At 48.3% G+C, this 21,917-nt stretch overlaps 3 protein-coding genes across 3 annotated transcripts in view; 1 reads left to right on the top strand and 2 right to left on the bottom strand.

The window, feature by feature from the left end:
* ralgps2 (Ral GEF with PH domain and SH3 binding motif 2) overlaps positions 1 to 6,270 on the bottom strand; it is a gene marked incomplete at its 3' end in the record, with an annotated part of 44,428 nt that extends 38,158 nt beyond the window's left edge. Inside the window, exon 1 of the mRNA XM_084472958.1 lies at positions 6,143 to 6,270. The remainder of the gene's footprint in view (positions 1 to 6,142) is intronic.
* A 570-nt stretch (positions 6,271 to 6,840) lies between these two features.
* coa7 (cytochrome c oxidase assembly factor 7) lies at positions 6,841 to 8,415 on the bottom strand. The gene is made up of 3 exons (XM_084472680.1): positions 8,038 to 8,415; positions 7,724 to 7,864; positions 6,841 to 7,578 (listed from the first exon to the last, which is right to left on the bottom strand). Exons 1-3 carry the CDS (start codon positions 8,141 to 8,143, stop codon positions 7,133 to 7,135), a joined length of 693 nt encoding a protein of 230 aa, XP_084328806.1. The 5' UTR covers positions 8,144 to 8,415; the 3' UTR covers positions 6,841 to 7,132.
* Positions 8,416 to 8,485: 70 nt separating this feature from the next.
* Positions 8,486 to 21,875, top strand: zyg11 (zyg-11 family member, cell cycle regulator). The gene is made up of 18 exons (XM_084472470.1): positions 8,486 to 8,914; positions 9,114 to 9,279; positions 9,446 to 9,657; positions 10,882 to 11,196; positions 11,686 to 11,799; positions 12,767 to 12,883; positions 13,274 to 13,414; positions 14,267 to 14,443; positions 14,588 to 14,652; positions 15,271 to 15,370; positions 15,608 to 15,658; positions 15,874 to 16,035; positions 16,178 to 16,225; positions 16,616 to 16,813; positions 17,307 to 17,359; positions 17,845 to 17,942; positions 19,334 to 19,507; positions 20,040 to 21,875. Exons 1-18 carry the CDS (start codon positions 8,891 to 8,893, stop codon positions 20,054 to 20,056), a joined length of 2,232 nt encoding a protein of 743 aa, XP_084328596.1. The 5' UTR covers positions 8,486 to 8,890; the 3' UTR covers positions 20,057 to 21,875.
* Positions 21,876 to 21,917: the final 42 nt, after the last annotated feature.

The raw sequence follows: 21,917 nt of genomic DNA, 5'->3' as shown, positions 1-21,917 counted from the left end.
TCACACTCCCCCTCCCAGCTACAACAAGCCCACCGCTGCTGCCTAGCCGGGACACGCCGCAAAGCACATCTAGAATACAGTGGCCCTTTGAAGCCCAAGGACTCACATAATCGAATCAAATGCGAGACCAAAAATAAATGAGTAAAAGTGTCAAGGAAAAGTGGCACAAATCAGGTTACACCGTGAAGTACGAGAAATATTCAACAAAGACACAACTGACAAACTCAGTCAACAACACTGTAAAGCGCTTTGGATAAAAAGCGCTAGACAAATGAGGACCATTCACCATTTTGCAAACTCCCGTCTTGTACCCATCCCTATGACGGCCAAACAGAGGCGTCGAATGCTGAAGCCCACACATTAGGTTAGCAAGCAGGGAGAGAGCGAGACAGAGAGAGCGAGAGAGAGAGCCATTGTCTCCTGCAGGAGTCACCGCAGGGTTCAGGAGTTTCCATGACACAGCCAGGGGCTCAGCACTCGGCTTAACCGTGGAGCGCCAAACACTTAAGGAGGAAGAGCAGCAGTGTGCTGACACGCACGGCGGGATGAAGGGGCCTATACGCGCGTCTCTCTCTCTCTCTCTGTACCAGGAGATTAAATAAATAAAAGACTGGCGGAGAATGCGGAGGACAGGATGAGGGCCGCAAGAGCGGATGGGTGTGGCACTGGTCTGTTTATCATGCACCCCCCCCCCCCCCACCACCACCACCACCACACACCTTGCCGATACCTCTTCCCACCAACCCGGTCCAAACCCCAGCCAGCTGGGATTATGGTATCGACGCGCACACACACACACACACACACACACACACACACACACACACACACACACACACACACACACACACACACACACACACACACACACACACACACACACACACACACACACACACACACAGGGGGGGGTACTTGTCCTTGTCCTTTGTTCCCACAGAATATATAAAATGTGCCTTGGGCAGCACACCCCATAAATCAACCAACAACTACATCAACGCCGCGTCGCGCGTGCCAACAAATTAGCAACCACTCACCCGGCCGGCTCTACCGAACAAACAAACTGTCCTGAGAGGTTGTTCTAAGAAGTGGGGGAACGCCTCATTACCCAGACATCATCAGGAACAGCCTGGATGTGTCAGGTGGACGGAGGACGGAGGGACCCTCTCTCTGTGGCATTCTGCATACCTCAGAAGGTCACAGCCCTCAGCCAAGAAGACCCTGCAATCACCTTAGACCCTCGGCCCCCGACACTTAAGAAACACTCTGTATTGCATAAGCATGTCACACACACACACACACACACACACACACACACACACACACACACACACACACACACACACACACACACACACACACACACACACACACACACACACACACGAGGGCCACGAGTGGTGGTGACAAGGATGGTGGCAGTGGTGCATGAGGAGCACATGCTGAAGGAAAACACAACAGCCACCGATGACTCAGACTGAGAGAAAGAGAAGGGTCTACAACCAAATGGGTTGGACGACATAACACACACAGAGATAGAGACAGAGAGAGACAGAGACAGAGACAGCGAGAGAGAGGGACAGAGAGAGACACAGACAGACAGACAGAGAGAGAGAGAGAGAGACCGTCCACTATGATGCACAGCCTTTTCATTTGTGGGCCACTTCCTGTTGGTGGTTTAGTGGAAGCTACAGCGCTTTGAAGCCCCTAGGCCTACAGTCGTTGAACACTTGCAGGGCTTGTTTTAGTCTTATCAGTGAGGCTGTGATGGGGGGGGGTCATTCAAAGGGGGGGGGGGGGGGGGGGGGGGGGGGTTGCTGTTCCAGTCTTTTATCATGTGCCACCACTGTCTGTGCACGCCATGTTGCAACAGAGCCTTTTCCAACTTGGCCACATAAGCATTGCCTAAACAAGACCGTCGCTGAAATACAGAAGCAACCGGCAGCAACAATACACTGGTCGTAGGGGAGGCCAGACTTCCTGAAACGTACAACTCGGCGCGTGCAAAGCTAAACCAAATATGGCTCAGACTGACGCGGCTGCTCGCCAGATTTCAGAACTGAAACTAGACGGAGGAATTGTTGCACCGTCAGATTTATCGCAACCCACAGTGGGTCGGGGGGGGGGTATTCCGGGTCACGGGTGATCGAGCAAGCAACAGCTGGAAACAGCCGCTTCTCTACGGGCTGCTGGCAGTATACCCCCGCGCACGTCGCCAGCAGTCGTCTCGCAATGCAGACAAGAACAATTGTGATGGTAAATAAACTCTTTGAAGGGGAGCGGTGCAGAGCCAGTTATGTAGCCACTGTGCACAGCCGCTTGGCTCGCAATAGAACAATGTGACAAACAGATAATCATTGCAAGAGACAACATATTGGTTTTTCGTTTCATGCTTCATTTAGCGGCGTCCCCCCCGCTAGTGACACAAAGTGAGTATCTTCACCGAGTATTGTGCTTAAGAGAACGCAAGTTATATCGCGTTTTCGTGCAGCGATGTCTCAATTTCATTGGGCTGCACTGCCACTGACGTCCGTCCTACCTACAACGTTTGAGATGACCGGGGCCAGGACGTAGTGTAGTGTGCAACACGTAGGAGAGTTCTTCATGGACAGAAGCGACGGCGTGTGTGTGTGTGTGTGTGTGTGTGTGTGTGTGTGTGTGTGTGTGTGTGTGTGTGTGTGTGTGTGTGTGTGTGTGTGTGTGTGTGTGTGTGTGTGTGTGTGTGTGTGTGTGTGTGTGTGTGTGTGTGTGTGTGTGTGTGTGTGTAAGGTAGGCTGATCAACTGGAGCAGGTCGGATCCATGACAGCGCCCAGGGTCACGCAGGCGTCACAGGAGAGAGTGACGACATGTGACTTCGCACTTCCCATCTGTGTCGAGGCGACGTGCCAGACAGCTACTCAGGGTTACCCTGGCAACCGAGTGAAAGAGGCCGTTTGAAGCGGGCCGAGTCGCCGCCGGAATATCTATAACGGTCACGTGACCCCAACACACACACACGTGCGTTTTCAGCATACCCCTAATACCTTGTGTGTGGAGGGAGACTAACCGGGACTTAAGGACACACACACACACACACACACACACACACACACACACACACACACACACACACACACACACACACACACACACACACACACACACACACACACACACACACACACACACACACACGAGGGAGTCTTCCTTCGCCCACAGATGTAATCTCCCAACTAATCACATTTGCAGGCATAGGCCAGAGCTGCAGCACCGCCACACTGTACAGCAGATGGGGCCCCACATACACAGGGAGGCTTGGGATTAGCCGGGCCACAGAGGTCGGACGGCGGTGGCAATACTGACATGCAGACACACCATCTGGAGAAATGACAGCAGGAAGGTGGTGGGTATTTCAGAAGACGTATTTGAGGGGAAATCTGATTTTGCGTGGGGCACAATGTTTCCAGGTGGGGTTCTGCTCGGTTGTTTTTTTTTTTTTAATCAACCCGCATCCTCAGTGCCTTGCCTTGCTATTAGCGCTGCCCTTTCAACGACTAAGTGGTCTAAAGTAACTTGAGGCAGCTAAACAACAACAGAAAAGAGGAACAGATTATGACATAACCGTGTGAGGCCAATACAGACCGAAGTATTTATAAACAACACATTCAAGTCAAATGTTCTCCAAATAGAAGTAGGAGTACATGGCAAAGTGAGCTCCGGAATAAACACTGACAGACGGCGATATTGATTGTGTTGGAGAAAGGGGGGGGCGACACCATTCTGCTGATGGGTTCATAAAGGCATAACACACAATGTATAATGCAACTGTGTGCATTGATTATTTATTATTTTAAAAAATGATCATACGTTTATTAAAGGCCGCAATAATAATTAATTTAAAGCATCAAATTTGCAAACACATGAAAGATATCCATCAGACCACAACTAAAATCTCCAATATTTCAGATCCTTCAATAACAAATCTTGTCTTAAGTGTGATTGACATCAACTTACAGGCAGATCTTACTCAAATGTCCTTGGTTTAAATCTAAAACAATTAAGATAGATAGATCATCAATTGTCAGCCAGCCCTACTAGTACGCTGAGGCCTGACTTACTTCTGCTCTAAACAACTAATGGGGTGGCCTTCTCTCACTGGATCTAGAATATTGAAACAAAAATGTAATTTAACTAAAACTTAATCTCTGTACCATACTTTGGATAAATGTGCCACAGGTGCTCTGCAAGCAAAATTTTCCTTTCAGGATTTCTTTTTTTTTTGCAGTGGTAGGGGAGGGGGGGGGGGGGGTTGGTCATTGCTTCTACAGAGCTGGATAACCGTAACCTTTTGTCCTGGGTTCAACCTTTGTCCTGGGGGGGGGGGGGGGGGCACGTGTGGGGGGGGGGGGAATGTCGACTGAACTTCTTTCTAAACAAGTGAAACGAGTCCAAACATTCCTTTTCCCAATTAACAAAATCTAAAGCGGATTGTTCCTGGGGGTTTCATGCGGGGAAGTCCGAGCACTGTCGGGCCGGCAAGCTGGAGACTTGAGCTGGAACCCCTGGCCTACAGGTCATGTGTCAAGTGTTGTGAGCTGCAGCTGCGCAACAAGCGCACCAAACAGGTACATTACGGTACATTCTCCTCAGCTCTCCAAAACTGGGTCACAAGGCCCAAGGAGCAGAGATGTCTCGCATAAAAAAAAAAGGTCACTGTCAACAATAATCTTGGGACGGGGCTTTTGTCAGTTCAGTTCTGAAGGTACAAGAGGAGGGTTGACCGTGAGATGTTCATGCTGTGGAGCTAATGCAGTTGGACAAATAACAGAACTGGCTCATTTTGAACGACGTGAACTGCAACAACCGTTACAGTTTGAGTAAAATCAATGTGTAAAAGAATGCACTGAGGCCAATCTGTAATGAGCATTACATTGCTATTTTGACCATTAATATAACATGCATGATAACTGATAATAAACTTTTAGGTGTTTTTTTAAACAAAAAATAAAGATAGTGATTTTCGCTTATGTTTTCGAATAAGGCTTTAAAGTGTAGACAGATTCCTTTGTACCATTTGACTCACCACTACTCAACAAGAGTATTTGCTTTGTGTAGCCGAAAACAAATGCAGAATGCATTGCTAAATGATAATGCATTCCTTCTTTCAGCGAAAACTAGATAGTCCTGTCTTATTCGGAGATGGAACCTGATAGTTTAATATTGGGTGTAGCCCCTTCTATTTAACGGTCATGCTTTTGACTTAATATATCAATGGCATAGTTGCTTCATTCCCTTGTACGGTTTACAATTAGATGTCACAACTTAGCGGTTTCTGTTTACTTGCTTCTCAGACATTGGTATGACAATACTCTATAGGCGGAAAAACGAGGGGCTGTGCCGGTGATGAAATCATGCCACACCCAAAGCACTCCCCAATGGGTAACCGAACAGGGGGTTCACGGGTGTATGCAGAGCCAAGGAGACTGCAGGGCACGGCTGTTGCTTAGCTCTGCTGAGGACGCACAAAACAAAAGATAAAGCGCGTAAAAACGTACCACCACGAGTTCAACGCCTTCAAATATCAGCGCACACATTATTTCGCCAAACTGACGGAGCCGGTACAAAATGTGTAATATACTGATAATGAGTAGTTTTTTTTTTATAATTCTTTGTTTGACTAAAAGCCTCAAATGGAGCAGACACGGCTAAGCCCATGAATGTTAGTAATGCATTGCTGGCGAGCTTCGGCTCTTCGGCTAGTTTGAGGGAGCGCATGATTTAAGCACATGATTACAACTCATTGAACTCTTGGTGGGGTGGGGCGACATTGTATACATGTGGACTGACGTGGAGCTAACGCTATATCTCCTTACGAGAGCACATTCAACGACTTGATTTGATCAACCTTGCATTCGCACACACGCCTCGGACGCATTTGCCCCATCCCCAAAAGTGATGACCCAGTACCTTATTGAAAAAGGAGAATCCTGCACACCAAAACAAACACACCCCAAAAGAGCAGCTTAGCCTAGCTAGCTCGCAGTGCTGATATTCCCATTAATCTTCCAACACATCCCGTCAAATGACCGCGATCGTGTGAAAAGATAGCAAAAGTATCGTCCGGCGTACTTACGCATGCTTCAAAAAAAATGAATAACTCACCTCTCAGCAAAAGTGCACCAATGTATTTTGGTGTATGTAACACACGTCCTCCAGCAGCCCCCACATGAAGCAACTGAAAGACTGCAGGAAAGACAGCTAGGCTAACGACCGGAGCGCCGTGCCTCGCAACAGCTGTGTTCTGTTTTGAATGAGGAGGGCTGGGGGGGGGGGAGACACACACGGGCCGTGGGCGGAGTTTGGGCGGGCAACAGGATCCACCCGGCCGGGTCCATCCAAACCGGCTCAGGCAGGGGCAGAGCTGGTGATTTTGGTGTTGATTAAAACATCAATATGTGTCTAAACGTTTTCTGGATATAATTAATTATTAGTGTGTGTGTGTGTGTGTGCGTGCAGCTACCCTCGTATTGTAAGACCCATCCAACGTGTGTGTTAGTAAAAAAAAAAAAAAAAGGAGGTAGAATACTTAATTGTTCCACTTGTTCCAAGCACTTTGTGTCGGCCGGGTTCGTTTCTTATCTTAGTTTAGACTATACCTCCCTCTTGTGGTGAGTCGACGTTGTGGAGAAATATGTGGTTTTAGACCTACCATCCAAGTACCTTCGTTGTTGTTTGTATGGTATTTTGTTTTGGGATATCTATGAAACTGTTCTGTTAAATTGAAAGTAAATTGAAATGTGAATTTGTGTTTTGTCCAGGTTAGGAAATAAATTCCACGACATCAAACTATGGTGTCCCAATTTGTGTAATTCCATTATTTATTTAAACATAGATTCAACTAACAGACAAGTAAATAGACAATGACAATGACAATTGATTTAATTTAATATATATAATTGGAATAACCTTTTACCAAACGATTACCAGGGACATCTACTAATTTGAACTGGTAGTAGCTTTTCTTCATCCATACCTCAACAACTGTAAACCATCTGCCGGCCATAAACTGTATTGTCCCAATAATGATCCACATCAATTAACGACAACCAACAAAAAAGCGTATCCAACACAGATATCGTGTCGCCACGAGTCTCACTCCCCAAACTTTAGCTGCCGTTCTTTCTCGATGCCGTGGAGCTCCCGCGCCCTGTTCTTCAGCTCCTCCGCCTTCTTCTCGTTCTTCTCCGTGCCGTCCCCTAGTTTGTACATGCGGCTTGCGTTGGCGCATCCCCACACGTGTCCCAGCTCACAGGCCCTGTCGGCGTACTTCAGGGCCGCGGGCATGTCTGGCGCCAAGCCCGTGGTGTTTCCCTTGATTAACAACGCGCTGAGGTTGAAGCAAGAAGGGGCAAAGCCCTCCGCGCAGGCCTTCTCGTAGTACTGCCGGGCGATTGTAGCATCAGTCCCACCCTCCATGGCGCGTCCGTCGTGGGCCAACAGGCCGACGTTGTGGCATGCATCTCTGGACTTCTTTCCTCCAGTGTTGCAGGAGCGCATAAAACAGGAATAGGCCGCTTGCAGACTCTGGGTTACTCCACCTGGTTGAGGCATCGGGGGACAGACAATTCCATTTAGCATGGCCATCGTATTGTGAGTACTCAATTGCATATAACCCTGTTGTCATTTTGTTTTGTGTGTGTGCCAAAAAAAAGATAGTAACTGGCCTGATGTAGGCCTACATACCTTTGCCTGAGACATAGTAAGCCCCAAGTTTATAGCAGCTCTCGCCATGTCCATTTGTTTCACAATTATGTTTGAGCACCTTTGCCGTAGATTCGTAGTTTTTCTTTACTCCTTCCAAATAGTCAGCTAGCCTTTGACAACCTGTCATATAAGTTGAAAAAAGTATTCAAAACAACGATTAGCCTACACCATGATTGATGGGTGAAGCAATTCACCCATCATGATAATAGAAGAATGGTATATAATGAGATCAACATGTTTTTACTCCAAATCTGCGATTCAGCACTGAATGAATGGAGAGCGCAGATATATACCTTCGGGTTGCTTCTCTTTGTAACACTGGAAGCTGTACTCCACGCCCAAATTGTCCAAAAACTGCTTCACCTCTTTTTCATCTTCAAAGTTTATAAGACCAGCCATATTACTAATTCGTTTGTGATGCTTACCACAGATTAAGATTACGCATGTGTCTCACAACGACTACTACTTGACCTTGTCGTGCTGTCTGTGGTTGGAGTTACCGCCGGACCGGATAAAATTATAGTTCCCTACAATTAAGGTTTCGGTTACAATAATCCGAACGGTTGCATAATACAAGTCTTTCAATGTTCCTCTTTGTACTGTTATTCAAAAACACGCCAAACGAACCCATGCGCCCAGCCAGCTGATTTAAGTCTTCCTGCCTTGCGTAATCCAGCCACCCCGGCTTCCGTAGCTCAGCCTCTTTCTGATATACTTCCAGTATTGTGACCTTTGTTTACGATCTGCTTAGTCAAAAATAGATCGAACAGCCCCTTTCGGAAAATATAATCGGACGGGTTGTGTACTCAGGGAAACGGTAACGGCGACGATTCAGTTCCATATTATTTTTGGACAATGAATACTGGACGAGCGCCACATCGTGTTGGGTTTTCCTCGACTCTGATTTTGCAACACGGAAGAACCCGGTTAGCTAGATAATAGCTACATGGATGTTCACAGAGCTTGACGTCTTACCTGTCTTGTAAATATTTTTAATCGAGACCGATTTATTTGTCCGGCAACCGGACCGGGACCAGCTCGTCGAGACTTAACTTCACGTTGGAGCGACTGACAGTCCGTCTGAGCAGCTGTTGCGTACAGTCCGTCGTTCGTGTATTCGTGAAATTATTAATTTTTTCTTGAATTATGGCTAGTGATTTCCTCAACGTGGTAAGTTTTATTAATTCAATCTACATTTTCCACATCGTCGTGATGGTTCTGTTTTTTGTTTTTTTTTACATGCTTTACGTTCAGAAGTGTTGGCCCCATAACGTTATGTGCTTCGTGCGCTCCGTATCATAGGTTTATGTAAATCCAGTCAATGTATAACGTGACTACATTACAACACTATATTATGTGTCCTCCTCAGGATGATGCCTCTCCTGCATCGTTAACGGACCTGTGCCTGACCTATGTCAGCCAGAATCTCGATTGTTTCTGTGTGAAGCACCCTGATGGCTCTCTCTGCCTCCGAGAAGCAGTGCTCTTTCCACAGGAGTTGGCAGATCAGCTGCTGGCAAAGATGGCCACTGAAGGTCTGTCTGTCTGTCTGTGTATATGTCTCTCACCACGCAAATTAAACGAAGCAGGCAAAGCCATGTCATTAAATGTATTTTGGGTTAGGTTAGAGCGTATGGGCGCGGCCTACATGGCACTAGTTAGAAGGGACATTCTAACTACTGTATGATCTGTGTACCACAGGGCTGTTGAATGACAGCACAGTGGGTGTATTTCGGAAGTGTGAATACCTGCGCTTGAGGAGAGCCTGCATCCGAACAGCTCGGATCTCGGCGGAAGCTTTCCAGAAAGCTCTCTGTCCCCACAAGCTGGTGGAACTGGATGCTGCAAGGGTCAACGCAGACCTCACCATCTCAGATATACTAAACGGACTGGCCACCAATAAACAATGTCAGGTAAAGCAGTACACAGGACGATAGTGGACGATAGTGGACGTTAGTGTCACCTTAACCAAACGACCAACCATAAAAGATGTGTGTGGTATGTATGTATGTATATAACCCTGTAAAGAGAGAGAGAGAGAAGAAGAGACAGTTGGAAGCAAAAACAAAACTAATCTATATTGTCACTGAACATTTCATTCCCTAATAGCTGTCAAATGACAATCAATTATTAGCTCTTACATCTGACTTACAACAACTTAAATGACATCTTACATTACCTGAAAAGTAGCTAAATCACCAAATGTTTATTCTTAAATGTAATTTCAGTTTGCAAAAAATTATGGTTAGTGATTGTTGTTTATTCACTCAACTGATATGCACCACCATCACCATATAATATATATTGTATCAAAAATTTTCACCAGTATGGAAATGTGAGTAACAATATATGTATTACCATCTATGTAGTGATGCTATCACTATTATTGAAGATTACGTTGAAGCGCTTCTGTTTGAGACCAAGACACTACAACCTGCACAGCCGTAATCTGGTAGCAAGGGCGGCATTAGCTCAGGGGGTAGAGCGGGTTGGCTGGTAACCGCAAGGTTGGTTGCTGGTTCGATCCCCGGCTCCTCCTAGCGGAGTGTCGAGGTGTCCCTGAGCGAGGCGCCTAACCCTGACTGCTCCTGACGAGCCGGCTGTCGCCTTGCGTGGCTGACGCCGCCGTCGGTGTGTGAATGTGTGTATGAATGGGTGACTGTCAGGCAATATTGTAAAGCACTTTGGGTGGGCACTGGTTACAAAAAAAGGCGCTATACAAATGCAAGAAGAAGAAGTAATCCGTATGAGAGCTAGGGATGGGTCAGAATATTCGATTATTCGTTCCCGAGGATCAAAGTCGATTTTTAACATTTGGACCGTTAACATTTTTTCCCATTCAAATAAACAAGAATTAACGGACGGAACTAATGTTGGTTCTGTAGCACTATTAAAACACAAACACTGATCACTGTTAAAGTTTTTTTTTTTGCGTTTAAGATATTAAGTGATTTCTTGCAGATGATCCACGGCTGCCTTTGTGAATGTCGGCACACATCGAATAATCGATTATTCGTTCATAACCACCCACTGATTATTCAACCATGAAAAATTTGAGTTATTCACATCCCTGATGAGAGCACGACCATTGGGCCTAATGTGTTACGACCCCCCTCCTGGGTGTACCCGCCCTGCAGGACTCCCTCCAACGCCTGGTGCTCACCGGCCTCACCATGTCCTCCTCCCTGGAGGAGTCCGGCCGCTTCAGCTCCCTGCGGGGCCTGCGTTCCCTCTCCCTGGCCAACGCCGAGTTCTACGACGCGGGGCTGCCCGACGTGTGCGCGCTGCCGCGGCTGGAGAGCCTGGACCTGTCCAACACCTCCGTCACCAACCTCAAGCCCCTGCTGGGGCTGCGGGAGCGGCTGCGCTCGCTGACGCTGCACCAGCTCAAGAGGCTGGAGATGAGCACGGCCCAGGTGCTGGGCGTCATCGGACAGCTGGACGCGCTGCAGGTGAGTGCAATGTGGGGGGTGGGGGTTAGTTTATTCACTCAACTGATATGCACCACCACCACCACCATACAATATATATTGTATCAACATTTTTCACCAGTATGGAAATGTGAGTAACAATATATGTATTACCATCTATGTAGTGATGCTATCACTAGTATCGAAGATTACGTTGAAGCGCTTCTGTTTGAGACCAAGACACTACAACCTGCACAGCCGTAATCTGGTAGTAAGGGCGGCATTAGCTCAGGGGGGTAGAGCGGGTTGGCTGGTAACCGCAAGGTTGGTTGCTGGTTTGAACCCCGGCTCCTCCTCCCTAGCGGAGTGTCGAGGTGTGTCCCTGAGCGAGACGCCCTCACCCTAACTGCTCCCGACGAGCCGGCTGGCTGTCGCCTTGCATGGCTGACGCTGCCGTCGGTGAGCAAGGCGGTGCAGCGGCTTGAGGCTGCGGCGTTGGGTAGTGATCCTTGCGTCCTCCTGTGCATGCAGCACCTGGACATCAGCGACGATAAGCAGTTCACGTCCGACGTGGCCCGACAGCTGCTGGGGCAGCCGGGGATCCTGCCCGCTCTCGTGTCCCTGGACGTGTCCGGGAGGAAGCAGGTGGGTGTGGGCCAATGTGTGTGTGTGTGTGTGTGTGTGTGTGTGTGTGTGTGTGTGTGTGTGTGTGTGTGTGTGTGTGTGTGTGTGTGTGTGTGTGTGTGTGTGTGTGTGTGTGTGTGTGTGTGTGGGGGGGGGGGGGTTGATGTGTTTGGGTTGGTGTGTTTGGGTTGATGTGTGTAGGTCCATGTGTTTGGGTTGGTGTGTGTGTGTGTGTGTTTGTGGGGGTTGGTGTGTGTGTGTGTGTGTGTGTGTGTGTGTGTGTGTGGGTTGATGTGTGTAGGTCCATGTGTTTGGGTTGATGTGTGTAGGTCAATGTGTTTGGGTTGGTGTGTGTGTGTGTGTGTGTGGGGGTTGATGTGTGTAGGTCAATGTGTTTGGGTTGGTGTGTGTGTGTTTGGGTTGATGTGTGTAGGTCCATGTGTTTGGGTTAGTGTGTGTGTTTGGGTTGGTGTGTGTGTGGGTTGATGTGTGTAGGTCCATGTGTTTGGGTTGGTGTGTGTGTGTGTGTGTTTGTGGGGGTTGGTGTGTGTGTGTGTGTGTGTGTGTGTGTGTGTGTGTGTGTGTGTGTGTGTGTGTGTGTGTGTGTGTGTGTGTGTGTGTGTGTGTGTGTGTGTGTGTGTTGATGTGTGTAGGTCCATGTGTTTGGGTTGATGTGTGTAGGTCAATGTGTTTGGGTTGGTGTGTTTGGGTTGGTGTGTGTGTGTGTGTGTGTGGGGGTTGATGTGTGTAGGTCAATGTGTTTGGGTTGGTGTGTGTGTGTTTGGGTTGATGTGTGTAGGTCCATGTGTTTGGGTTAGTGTGTGTGTTTGGGTTGGTGTGTGTGTGGGTTGATGTGTGTGTGTGTGTGTGGGTTGATGTGTGTAGGTCAATGTGTTTGGGTTGGTGTTGTGTGCCAGCGTGAGTTTGTGTCAGTAAGACCAGGACGTTTTTTTGGATGGTATGTTTCATGCACATTTGATCCTTGCAGGTGACAGACGCTGCCCTCAAGACTTTCGTCGAGGAGAGACCTGGCATGGCCTTCCTCGGACTCCTGGCAACAGGCGCTGGCTTCTCCGACTTCCTCTCTGGTGAAGGGAGCCTGAAGGTACAGCTGGGGGCACTGATGCACTGATGTGTGATGCGTGCGTCACTCAGGGTTTCTTGAAGCCGGCTATAGGCGAAGACACAGGCGCAGCGCCTCCGCTACATGTTTGGCGTATGACCTGGTACGAACTGGTTAAACTGGCTTACATCTGGCTTACCCATCTGGCTTACATCTGGGTGGACACGCCCATTTGTGCTGTCACTTGAGGGTGATGAGTTGGAGATTTTGAATGTGTTCCCTGAAAAACATGCAAACAGATATTATAATTATCTTGTCACTGACACACTTGTGCGTGTGCGTGCGTGTGTGTGTGTGTGTGTGTGTGTGTGTGTGTGTGTGTGTGTGTGTGTGTGTGTGTGTGTGTGTGTGTGTGTGCGTGTGCGTGTGCAGGTCACAGGGGAGGCCAATGAGACGCAGATCTGCCAGGCTCTGTGTCGCTACAGTGAGAGAGAAGGCTTTGTCCGAGAGGCGTTGTTTCACCTGTTCAGCCTGACCCACGTGATGGAGAAACCACGACCGGACATCCTGAAGGTATCGCCGCGTCCCACCACCCCCATGTCATGTCGCAGTCTAACCACTGAACATTGTGGGGGGGGGGGGTGGAAAATATCCTTACCCCCCCCCCCCCCAATGTTCACGCAAAGAAAAGTACAATTTGTCTGTTGTGTCTAATGCTCACATCATTCACAGATTAGTTTAAGGCCCCGTTTACACGAAGGGAAAATGCAGATATTTCCACGTGGTTTGGCCTCTCATTTACACGAAAACCCAGTTTTTAATCAGAGTTTTTAAACGATTATTTATAAAAACTCCGGCCAAAGCGGAGATTTCTGATAACGCCGGTTATGTGTTGTTGTCGTGTCAACTGGGAGAAACAGGTTTTTAGGTTCTCAAGCGTCACATTATGGCGCCAGAAAATGCTTAACGTCATGTGAGCGCCGTATCGGTTGTTTTGAAAGGAACAGGAAGTCGCTCGTGTTATTCGTTGTCGTTGATTCTGAGGATTCTGATTGGCTTGCGTGGCTTCATCCTTCTCCCTACACCGCCGCCCGTAGGTTTGGCATCGTTATAACGGCGCTGGACGGCGTATTTATGCAGGTTGATGTAAATGACAACTTTTTTGAAAACGATGTGTGCACAATGTTATTTTTGAAAACGGAGGGGGGGGGGGAATATTAGTTTCTCTAAATACCCTGCTATGTATACACGTGGCCTGAGCATATCTCTGTATTGTTTTAGCGTACGGTGTGAGGTTGTTAACTTTTTTTCTACAGAACGATTAAATGCATACGTTCCTTCCGTCCTGCAAATCCCCCGCTTAAAACGGGACGGTCCCACAAGTTTGATTTCTCCCCCCTTCCGCCTCACCTCGTGTCTCCCTAGCTGGTGGTGTTGGGCATGAAGAACCACCCGGCCATCCTGAACGTCCAGCTGGCCGCCAGCGCCTGCGTGTTCAACCTAACCAAACAGGACCTGGCCGCCGACATGCCGGTCAGACTGCTGAGCAGCGTCACCCAGCTGCTGCTGGAGGCCATGAGAACCTTTCCCAATCACCAGCAGGTACCTTACCCTGGTTCTTAGTTATGAACCACAGGTTTTGCCCATAAAGGATAGCGCCGGAGAAGAGAACTCGGAACCCGTGTCGGCAGGTTCTGTTGGGGCGCAGCTCTAACCTAACCCATTTTTGGATCCTCTTTTCTCCAGCTGCAGAAGAACTGTCTGTTGTCTCTGTGCAGTGACCGTATTCTGCAAGAAGTCCCTTTCAACAGGTAGGATACCTCGTCTGTATTGGTAATGCACCTCAATGGGTCACCTTTTGACAAGGCCTCGACTCAACATGGCTCTCTCCACTCAAAATAACAGACAAACTGAACTTTAACGACGTCATGAATTATGGTGTAAAGTTCTGATTATGGTCCCACGGTGGATTATGGTCCCAACCCAACGCGCAGACGCTTCGACGCAGTCGTAAACCTTTATGGTTCTGCGTCGGGTTTTAGTGAGCGGACCAATCACAGCACCCTTGTGGCTGCATCGCCTCAACACAAGGTTACAATTTTTGGGAGGCGCACGTCCGGCCCTCGCGGTGGACGCGAAGGAGGGTCCGCAAGGACGTAACGGGGTCCGTCACCCCCCCCTTGCGTTGCGTGAACGTGGGACCAAAATCAGCCCTTTATGCTTTAACAGCTAGTGTCCGTTTTCACTATGCATACAGAAGAAGGTCCAACCGTCGATGGACATTTCTATTTCTGTTTCTGCGGCGGTGCATCGTGTGTGTGTGTGTGTGTGTGTGTGTGTGTGTGTGTGTGTGTGTGTGTGTGTGTGTGTGTGTGTGTGTGTGTGTGTGTGTGTGTGTGTGTGTGTGTGTGTGTGTGTGTGTGTGTTAGGTTTGAGGCGGCAAAGCTGGTGATGCAATGGCTGTGTAACCATGAGGACCAGAACATGCAGAGAATGGCTGTGGCCATCATCTCCATACTGGCTGCCAAGGTACATAGCAGAAGCGTTATCGTTTGCTCCTTGAAGGTGTGTGTGTGAGTCAGACACACACACACATTGTTTCCCTCCATTAATAATTGGACGTCATATTTCTGAAAAAAAAAAAAAAGCTCTAAAAGCCTGTCACATAAAACACTCTTGTGTGTTCTGCGTACACTGCGGTTTTCACTAATCATCCTAACAGGTTGTGATGTGTGTGTGTGTGTGTGTGTGTGTGTTGCGTCTCAGCTGTCCACAGAGCAGACAGCACAGCTGGGGGCGGAGCTGTCCATAGTGATGGTGAGAGTTGCCTACATGGTGCCTTATGGAGTACAGCACGGTCGACAGAAAACTGACTCATCTATCTCGCTGTCGCCCTCTCTCTCGCTCTCTCCCTCTCTCTTTGCCCTCTCGCTCTCTCTCTCCTCACCCTCTTCCTCTCTTGCCCGCTCTCTCACTCTTTCTTTCTCTTCTCTCTCTCTCTCTCTCTCGCTCTCGCTCTCTCTCTCTCTCAGCAACTCCTGAACATCGTGAAGCAGAAGGCGGGGCAGAGCGTGGTGGACGCCACGCTCAAGTTCACGCTGAGCGCGCTCTGGAACCTCACGGACGAGTCCCCCACCACCTGTAGCCACTTCATCCAGAACGACGGGCTCACTCTCTTCATAAATGTTCTCGAGGTAGGAGGGGGGGAAAAAAACTATTTTAACGCTTCAACCGTAAAACCTAAATTGGAGTTCGGAGTGCGGTGGGGTTCATCCTCAATCGTAAGAACCGTAAAAGTGTGTATTTTTTTATTATTATATTATTTTTCCTCTGCAGGCTTTCCCAACAGAATCCTCCATTCAGCAGAAGGTTCTGGGCCTGCTGGTGAGTCCCAGGAAACGCAAACACTACCAATAAATTATTATTGTTATTATTGTGTCTGCTATATAAATGATAAATGGTCCTCATTTATATAGCGCTTTTATCCAAAGCGCTTTGATTGACAGTGTTGGCTTTGATTGACATTCACCCATTCATGCACACATTCACACACCGACGGCGGAGTTGACCACGCAGGGCGACAGCCAGCCAGCGGGTCAGGAGCAGTCAGGGTGAGGGCGGCGTCTCGCTCAGGGGACACCTCCACACTCCGCTAGGGAGGAGGAGGAGCCCGGGGGAATCGAACCAGCAACCTCGCGGTTACCAGCTCAACCACCAGCTCCACCTCCTGAGCTAACGCCGTCCATCGTTGTGTCGTTTTTTTAACTCGTACAGAACAACATCGCTGAGGTGGGGGACCTCCACGTGCAGCTCATGGTCCAGGGCTTCCTGGACCACATCCGCACGCTGCTCCACAGCACCGAGGTGGAGGTCAGCTACTTCGCCGCGGGGATCCTGGCACACCTCACGTCGCGCGGGGAGCAGGCCTGGACTCTGAACCTCAGCCTGCGCTCCTCGCTGCTGGAGCAGCTGGTAGGTCGCAGGCCTGGGCTGAAAGACATCGTCACGATATAACTTGATCATGTTGATATCGATATCGATAACTATTGATCATTGTAATGACCTAAAAAGACTAGGAATTACCATGCTGGATTTAAACACTTCTGTTTAACACTTAATACGACCTTCCACTGTTCTTCATTGATCAATACTCCAATGTCGACACAACAATGAAAAACACTAAACTATTGTAAATAAGTACGGAACTGTGTTTGTGTAACTAACCCAGCTGCTAGATTCAGTGGTCCAGTCTCTTATCGATATATATATTGAACATGTTTTATATTGATATTGATCAAAAGTCTATCACGATAGGGTGATTTATTGTTTTATTGCCCGGGCCTACTAGGTCACTTGTTATAGAGAGAGAGAGACATTGCCCCCACCTGAGGGGGTCCCCTGGTGTTGTCTGGGTGGAGGATGAGGTGATGTCTCTAACGTGCCTCTCTCCTTCTCTCTTCTCCAGCATTCGGTCATCCTGAAGTGGCCCACGCCTGAATGCGAGATGGTGGCCTACAGGTGGGGGTGGGGGGGGAGGAAATGGATCACTCCCTCATTGAGCACGCACGCAGACACACAGAAAAACACACACGCACGCACACACACACACACACACACACACACACACACACACACACACACACACACACACGCAAATGAGCGACCCACAAATCACCATTTACAGATAATCACACTTAATGTTGAATTTTAACTTGAATTAATAACAACCTCTGTCATCCAAAAGAAGACAAAAGAGAAAGCAGTTGGCAGATAGATAGAGGTGTGTGTGTGTGTGTGTGTGTGTGTGTGTGTGTGTGTGTGTGTGTGTGTGTGTGTGTGTGTGTGTGTGTGTGTGTGTGTGTGTGTGTGTGTGTGTGTGTGTGTGTGTGTGTGTGTGTGTGTGAGATCAGCCTGCAGATGGCGCTGTCCCAACACATGTTTGGCTAGGATCACTCCCAGAGGCCTAGCAAGCGTACTACTTACTTACACCTATCGTCCTACAGGTCGTTCAATCCCTTCTTCCCACTGCTGGAGTGCTTCCACACCCCGGGGGTCCAGCTGTGGGCCGCCTGGGCCATGCAGCACGTCTGCAGCAAGAACGGTGAGGAGCAGCCACGCATGTTTTTCGTCTCAATGGAGGGGGGGGGGGGGTCTGTAAACGTGTGATTGGTAGACATGGGCGATTCGCGAACGATTCGGTCAGAACGCACAAATCCCGAAGGTGAACGATGAGAATCGATTCCCAAAACAACAGAACAGATACTTTTTTTTTTTTTACATAAAACAAAAATATGGTCACGTGAATAAAATATACAAACGAACAGAGCTTCGTCTCCCCCTCGACTTTATATAGATCGAGTCTAAAACGTTCTCATGGTGGTTGAGGCAGCTTGGGCTATTCTTCTTAAAACCACCTCATATTACCTCATATTTAAAGGCAAAGCGGTGAGGCCAGACACCTGAGATTCCCCGCCAAATGACGTAACGGACCATATGACTTAAAGAACTGAGCGAACGAATAAAACAAACGATTTGTGATAGTGAAGGGAACTGAAAGAACTGATTCCCCGGAAAATAATCCATTTGCCCATGCCTAGTAATTGGCTTACAGCGAACACAAACTGGGCATTAAGCACTATTGAAGTGTGAAAAGGGGTAGATGAGGGATTCAAGTCAACACCATGTAGGCTGGCCACCGTATAAATACTAATTAAAAAGCCCATGCTGAATGGTGCGTCCACTCGCTCAAATGAGTTCTGCTTCGTTAAAATATCTCCCTAATGAAACGGGACGGAGTGGCGTTACCCCACACCGTTCAGCTGTTGGTTCCTAGCCAAGGCTAACATAGCAGGACTGCTGGGTCCCAGATAACATCATGCACACCTCTGTCAGTGAAGAGTGCAGTGTCCATTCTGCAACATTCTCCAAGGGAGGAGAGAGCACTTAATAGGCCTGTGTATGGTATAGGGTCGTTTTATGGAGGAGGAGTGGGGGTGGTACATTTTAGTAATGTAGGCCAGTAAAGCCCTCGGAAATTCCTGTAACGCAGGACCCTATGTGACGCGACTGAGCTGAAGGTCTGAATTAGGCCTGGGTCGATATGGCTGAAAGACATGTCACAATATAACCTGATCATATTGATCGATATCGATAACTATTGATCATTTTAATGACCTAAAAAAGACTAGGAATTACCATGCTGGATTTAAACACTTCTGTTTAACACATATATATATAATATGACCTTCCACTGTTCTTCATTGATAAATACTCCAATGTCGACACAACAATGAAACACACTTGAATATTGTAAATAAGTACGGAACCGTGTTTGTGTAACAAACCCAGCTGCTGGATTCGGTGGTCCAGTCTCTTATCGATCGATATATTGAACATGGTTTATATTGATACTGATCAAAAGTCTTATCACGACACGATCATTTCATTGTTTTATTGCCGGGGGGCCTACGTCTGAATCCTTTCTGCCTGCAGCCTCCCGGTACTGCAGCATGCTCCTGGAGGAGGGGGGCCTCCGGCAGCTGGAGCAGGTCCACACCAACCCCGAGACACACCCCGACGTCCGGCGGTTGGTGGAGAACATTCTGGAGAGCCTCCGCCGCCACCGAGGGCACGCCGCGCCGCCCCCGTCCCAGCCACCACACAGAGGTAAAAGATCGGGCCGGAGTGCATAAGATCCGACCGGGCGATTTTGGTGCATGACTGAACCCTGCACCCATGTCGATGGAAAGGTTTTTCACCCTAGTCTCACCCTAGCACATGCAGATCGAAGGTTGCCTTTGGGGCGTGGCAGACTAGACTAGCGTTTCGAGATCATTAAATGCTAATTACAAGCGGGCGGCTTGGAGGCTCACCCTGTCAACATGTCCCCCGACGTAGACAGAAATGCCCCGTAGCGACCCTGGTGGGATTCCAGCCTGTGGTCATTGGCTGCATCATGTCATTCCCTGTCTCTGGACCACATTCCTGTCCAAGTTTGCTCTCCTGTCCATAAAGGGGAAAAAGTACCTAAAAAAAAAAAAACATCCTTCTAAAAATTTGATGTAATATACATTACATTTCCATCATTCTGTTGCAGACGCCATCACCATGATTCACCTTTTCCTCAGATCTGCTTTACCTTTACTCAAAAAAAAAAAAGTTATTCCCCTTCTCTAAATCTCACGTTATCTTTCCTCAGTGACCAAAACTCCCTGACGTTGCCGTGGACCAAATCCCATGAGCTCGGTCCCAGCAGAACGGGAGTCTATGTGCGTGGGCCGTGAGTGTGCATGTGTGTCTATACCACACACGCACATGCACACTTTGACCGGCACCCAGGACTATATACACAAGGGGACAGGACTCTTTCCTTCCTTTTCGCTTTTGTTTCAAGACAAAACTTTCCCCATGTGTAGTAGTAGTGTTGTGGTCAATAAGAAATTGTTGACGGGCAACCCTCTTGAGGTTTGTGACTGGTTGATCTGTTAATTTAAATATGCGCATGACATTGTGAGCTGGCGCATGCTGGAACTGGCCTGGATGCTTGCGCTGGTCATTATAGGAATGCTTGCCTGATTGTCCAGGGATAGCGATGCAGACATGCAATACTAGAACACTTTCTCTTCCTTTTCATCCCAATGGTTCCTCGACTTGTACCTTCTTCCGATGTTGATAGGGTACCAAAATTGTGTTGGAAACATTGCATATAATATGATCTATAAGAGCAGATGATGTGTAAGCCATTACTTTCCCATCCCGAATGAACCTTTGTATGCCTAATGTGACTCAATTGAACCATAGCCTTACAGGTTTTCGAAAAAATAATGTTCATAAAAATTTTTATCGTTGGCAAAAACTAATGTCCTCCACACACAGAATAATGTGCATCGGTCGGTCGAACCCATCTTTGTTCGCGGGGGAAGTGTCTAAATATACATCTGCATCTTCTGCTTTGTGTGGGTGCGTGCGTATGTGTGAGTGTGTGTGTGCCCTAACTAATGGTCTCAAATTGTATTTAGTTTACTTTGCACAAATAAGCTTAGGGAAGGAAAAACAAGTTGCACGGACACTGTCTCTATTGTGTGTGTTTTGCTTTTTTCTCTCTTTACTGATCAGGAGGTTAGTAATGGATTACACAGGAGGATGAATGATGACGATGATGAAAGGAGCGACTATTAAGCTATAAAAGGAGAAAATAAAAGGTTTTTCGTGGTGGGAGCACCTGTCAGTCAGCAGGTCGACACCAGGCGAGGAGCGGAACGGAACAGCGTCATGGACTAGCAGTGAGTCATCGTGACGCACCTGCCGGCGGACTCCCGTCAGGCTCCAGTAAATCGTTCTCTACGCCACGTGAATAAGCTGCTGTCTTTATTTTTATTATTTTATTTTTTTCAAACTACTTTCAGAAGACATGCTTCTCGATGCAATGGGGCTCGCGAACACACACACACACACACACACACACACACACACACACACACACACACACACGTGTAGATTGCAGGGATGTGGGAAAACTGTATAGGGCAGTGGAAGCGCACTTTCACGTTCACGCAACGGCAAGGGGGGGGGTGACGGACCCCCGTTACGTCCACGCGGACCCTCCTTTGCGTCCACCGCGAGGAGGGGCCGGACGTGCGGCTCCTCCCAAAAATTGTAACCTTCCGTCGAGGCGACGCAGCCGCAAGGGTGGCTGTGATTGGTCCGCTCACTAAAACCCGACGCAGGAACCATAAAAGGTTCACACGACTGCGTCGAAGCGTCTGCGTGGTCGTTGCGTTGCGTGAACGCGGAACCACGATCGGCCCTTTTAGTGACAGCCTCTTTTCACACCCTGGTGGGAGCTGGTTCACCGTAGGCCGGGGCTCAGTGCTTCCCATTCGGTAAACTGGGTTAAGGTTTTTTGCGGCTCCACGGTGTCTTTAGTGGAGGCTGTGTCGATGGTCCACCTCAGCTTTTGTGAGGCTGACGCAGCCGACGTGCCATGTTGATGCCGAGACTAAGATGTCAACATTTTGAAATAAAGACTGTTCATCCCTTGAGCTTCAAGTCTCGTCTTTTAATGAAAATAATGACC

This window comes from Micromesistius poutassou, assembly GCF_964030765.1.
Source record: "Micromesistius poutassou genome assembly, chromosome: 9".
Taxonomy (NCBI): domain Eukaryota; kingdom Metazoa; phylum Chordata; class Actinopteri; order Gadiformes; family Gadidae; genus Micromesistius; species Micromesistius poutassou.
This window is presented reverse-complemented; position numbering and strand designations above follow the sequence as displayed.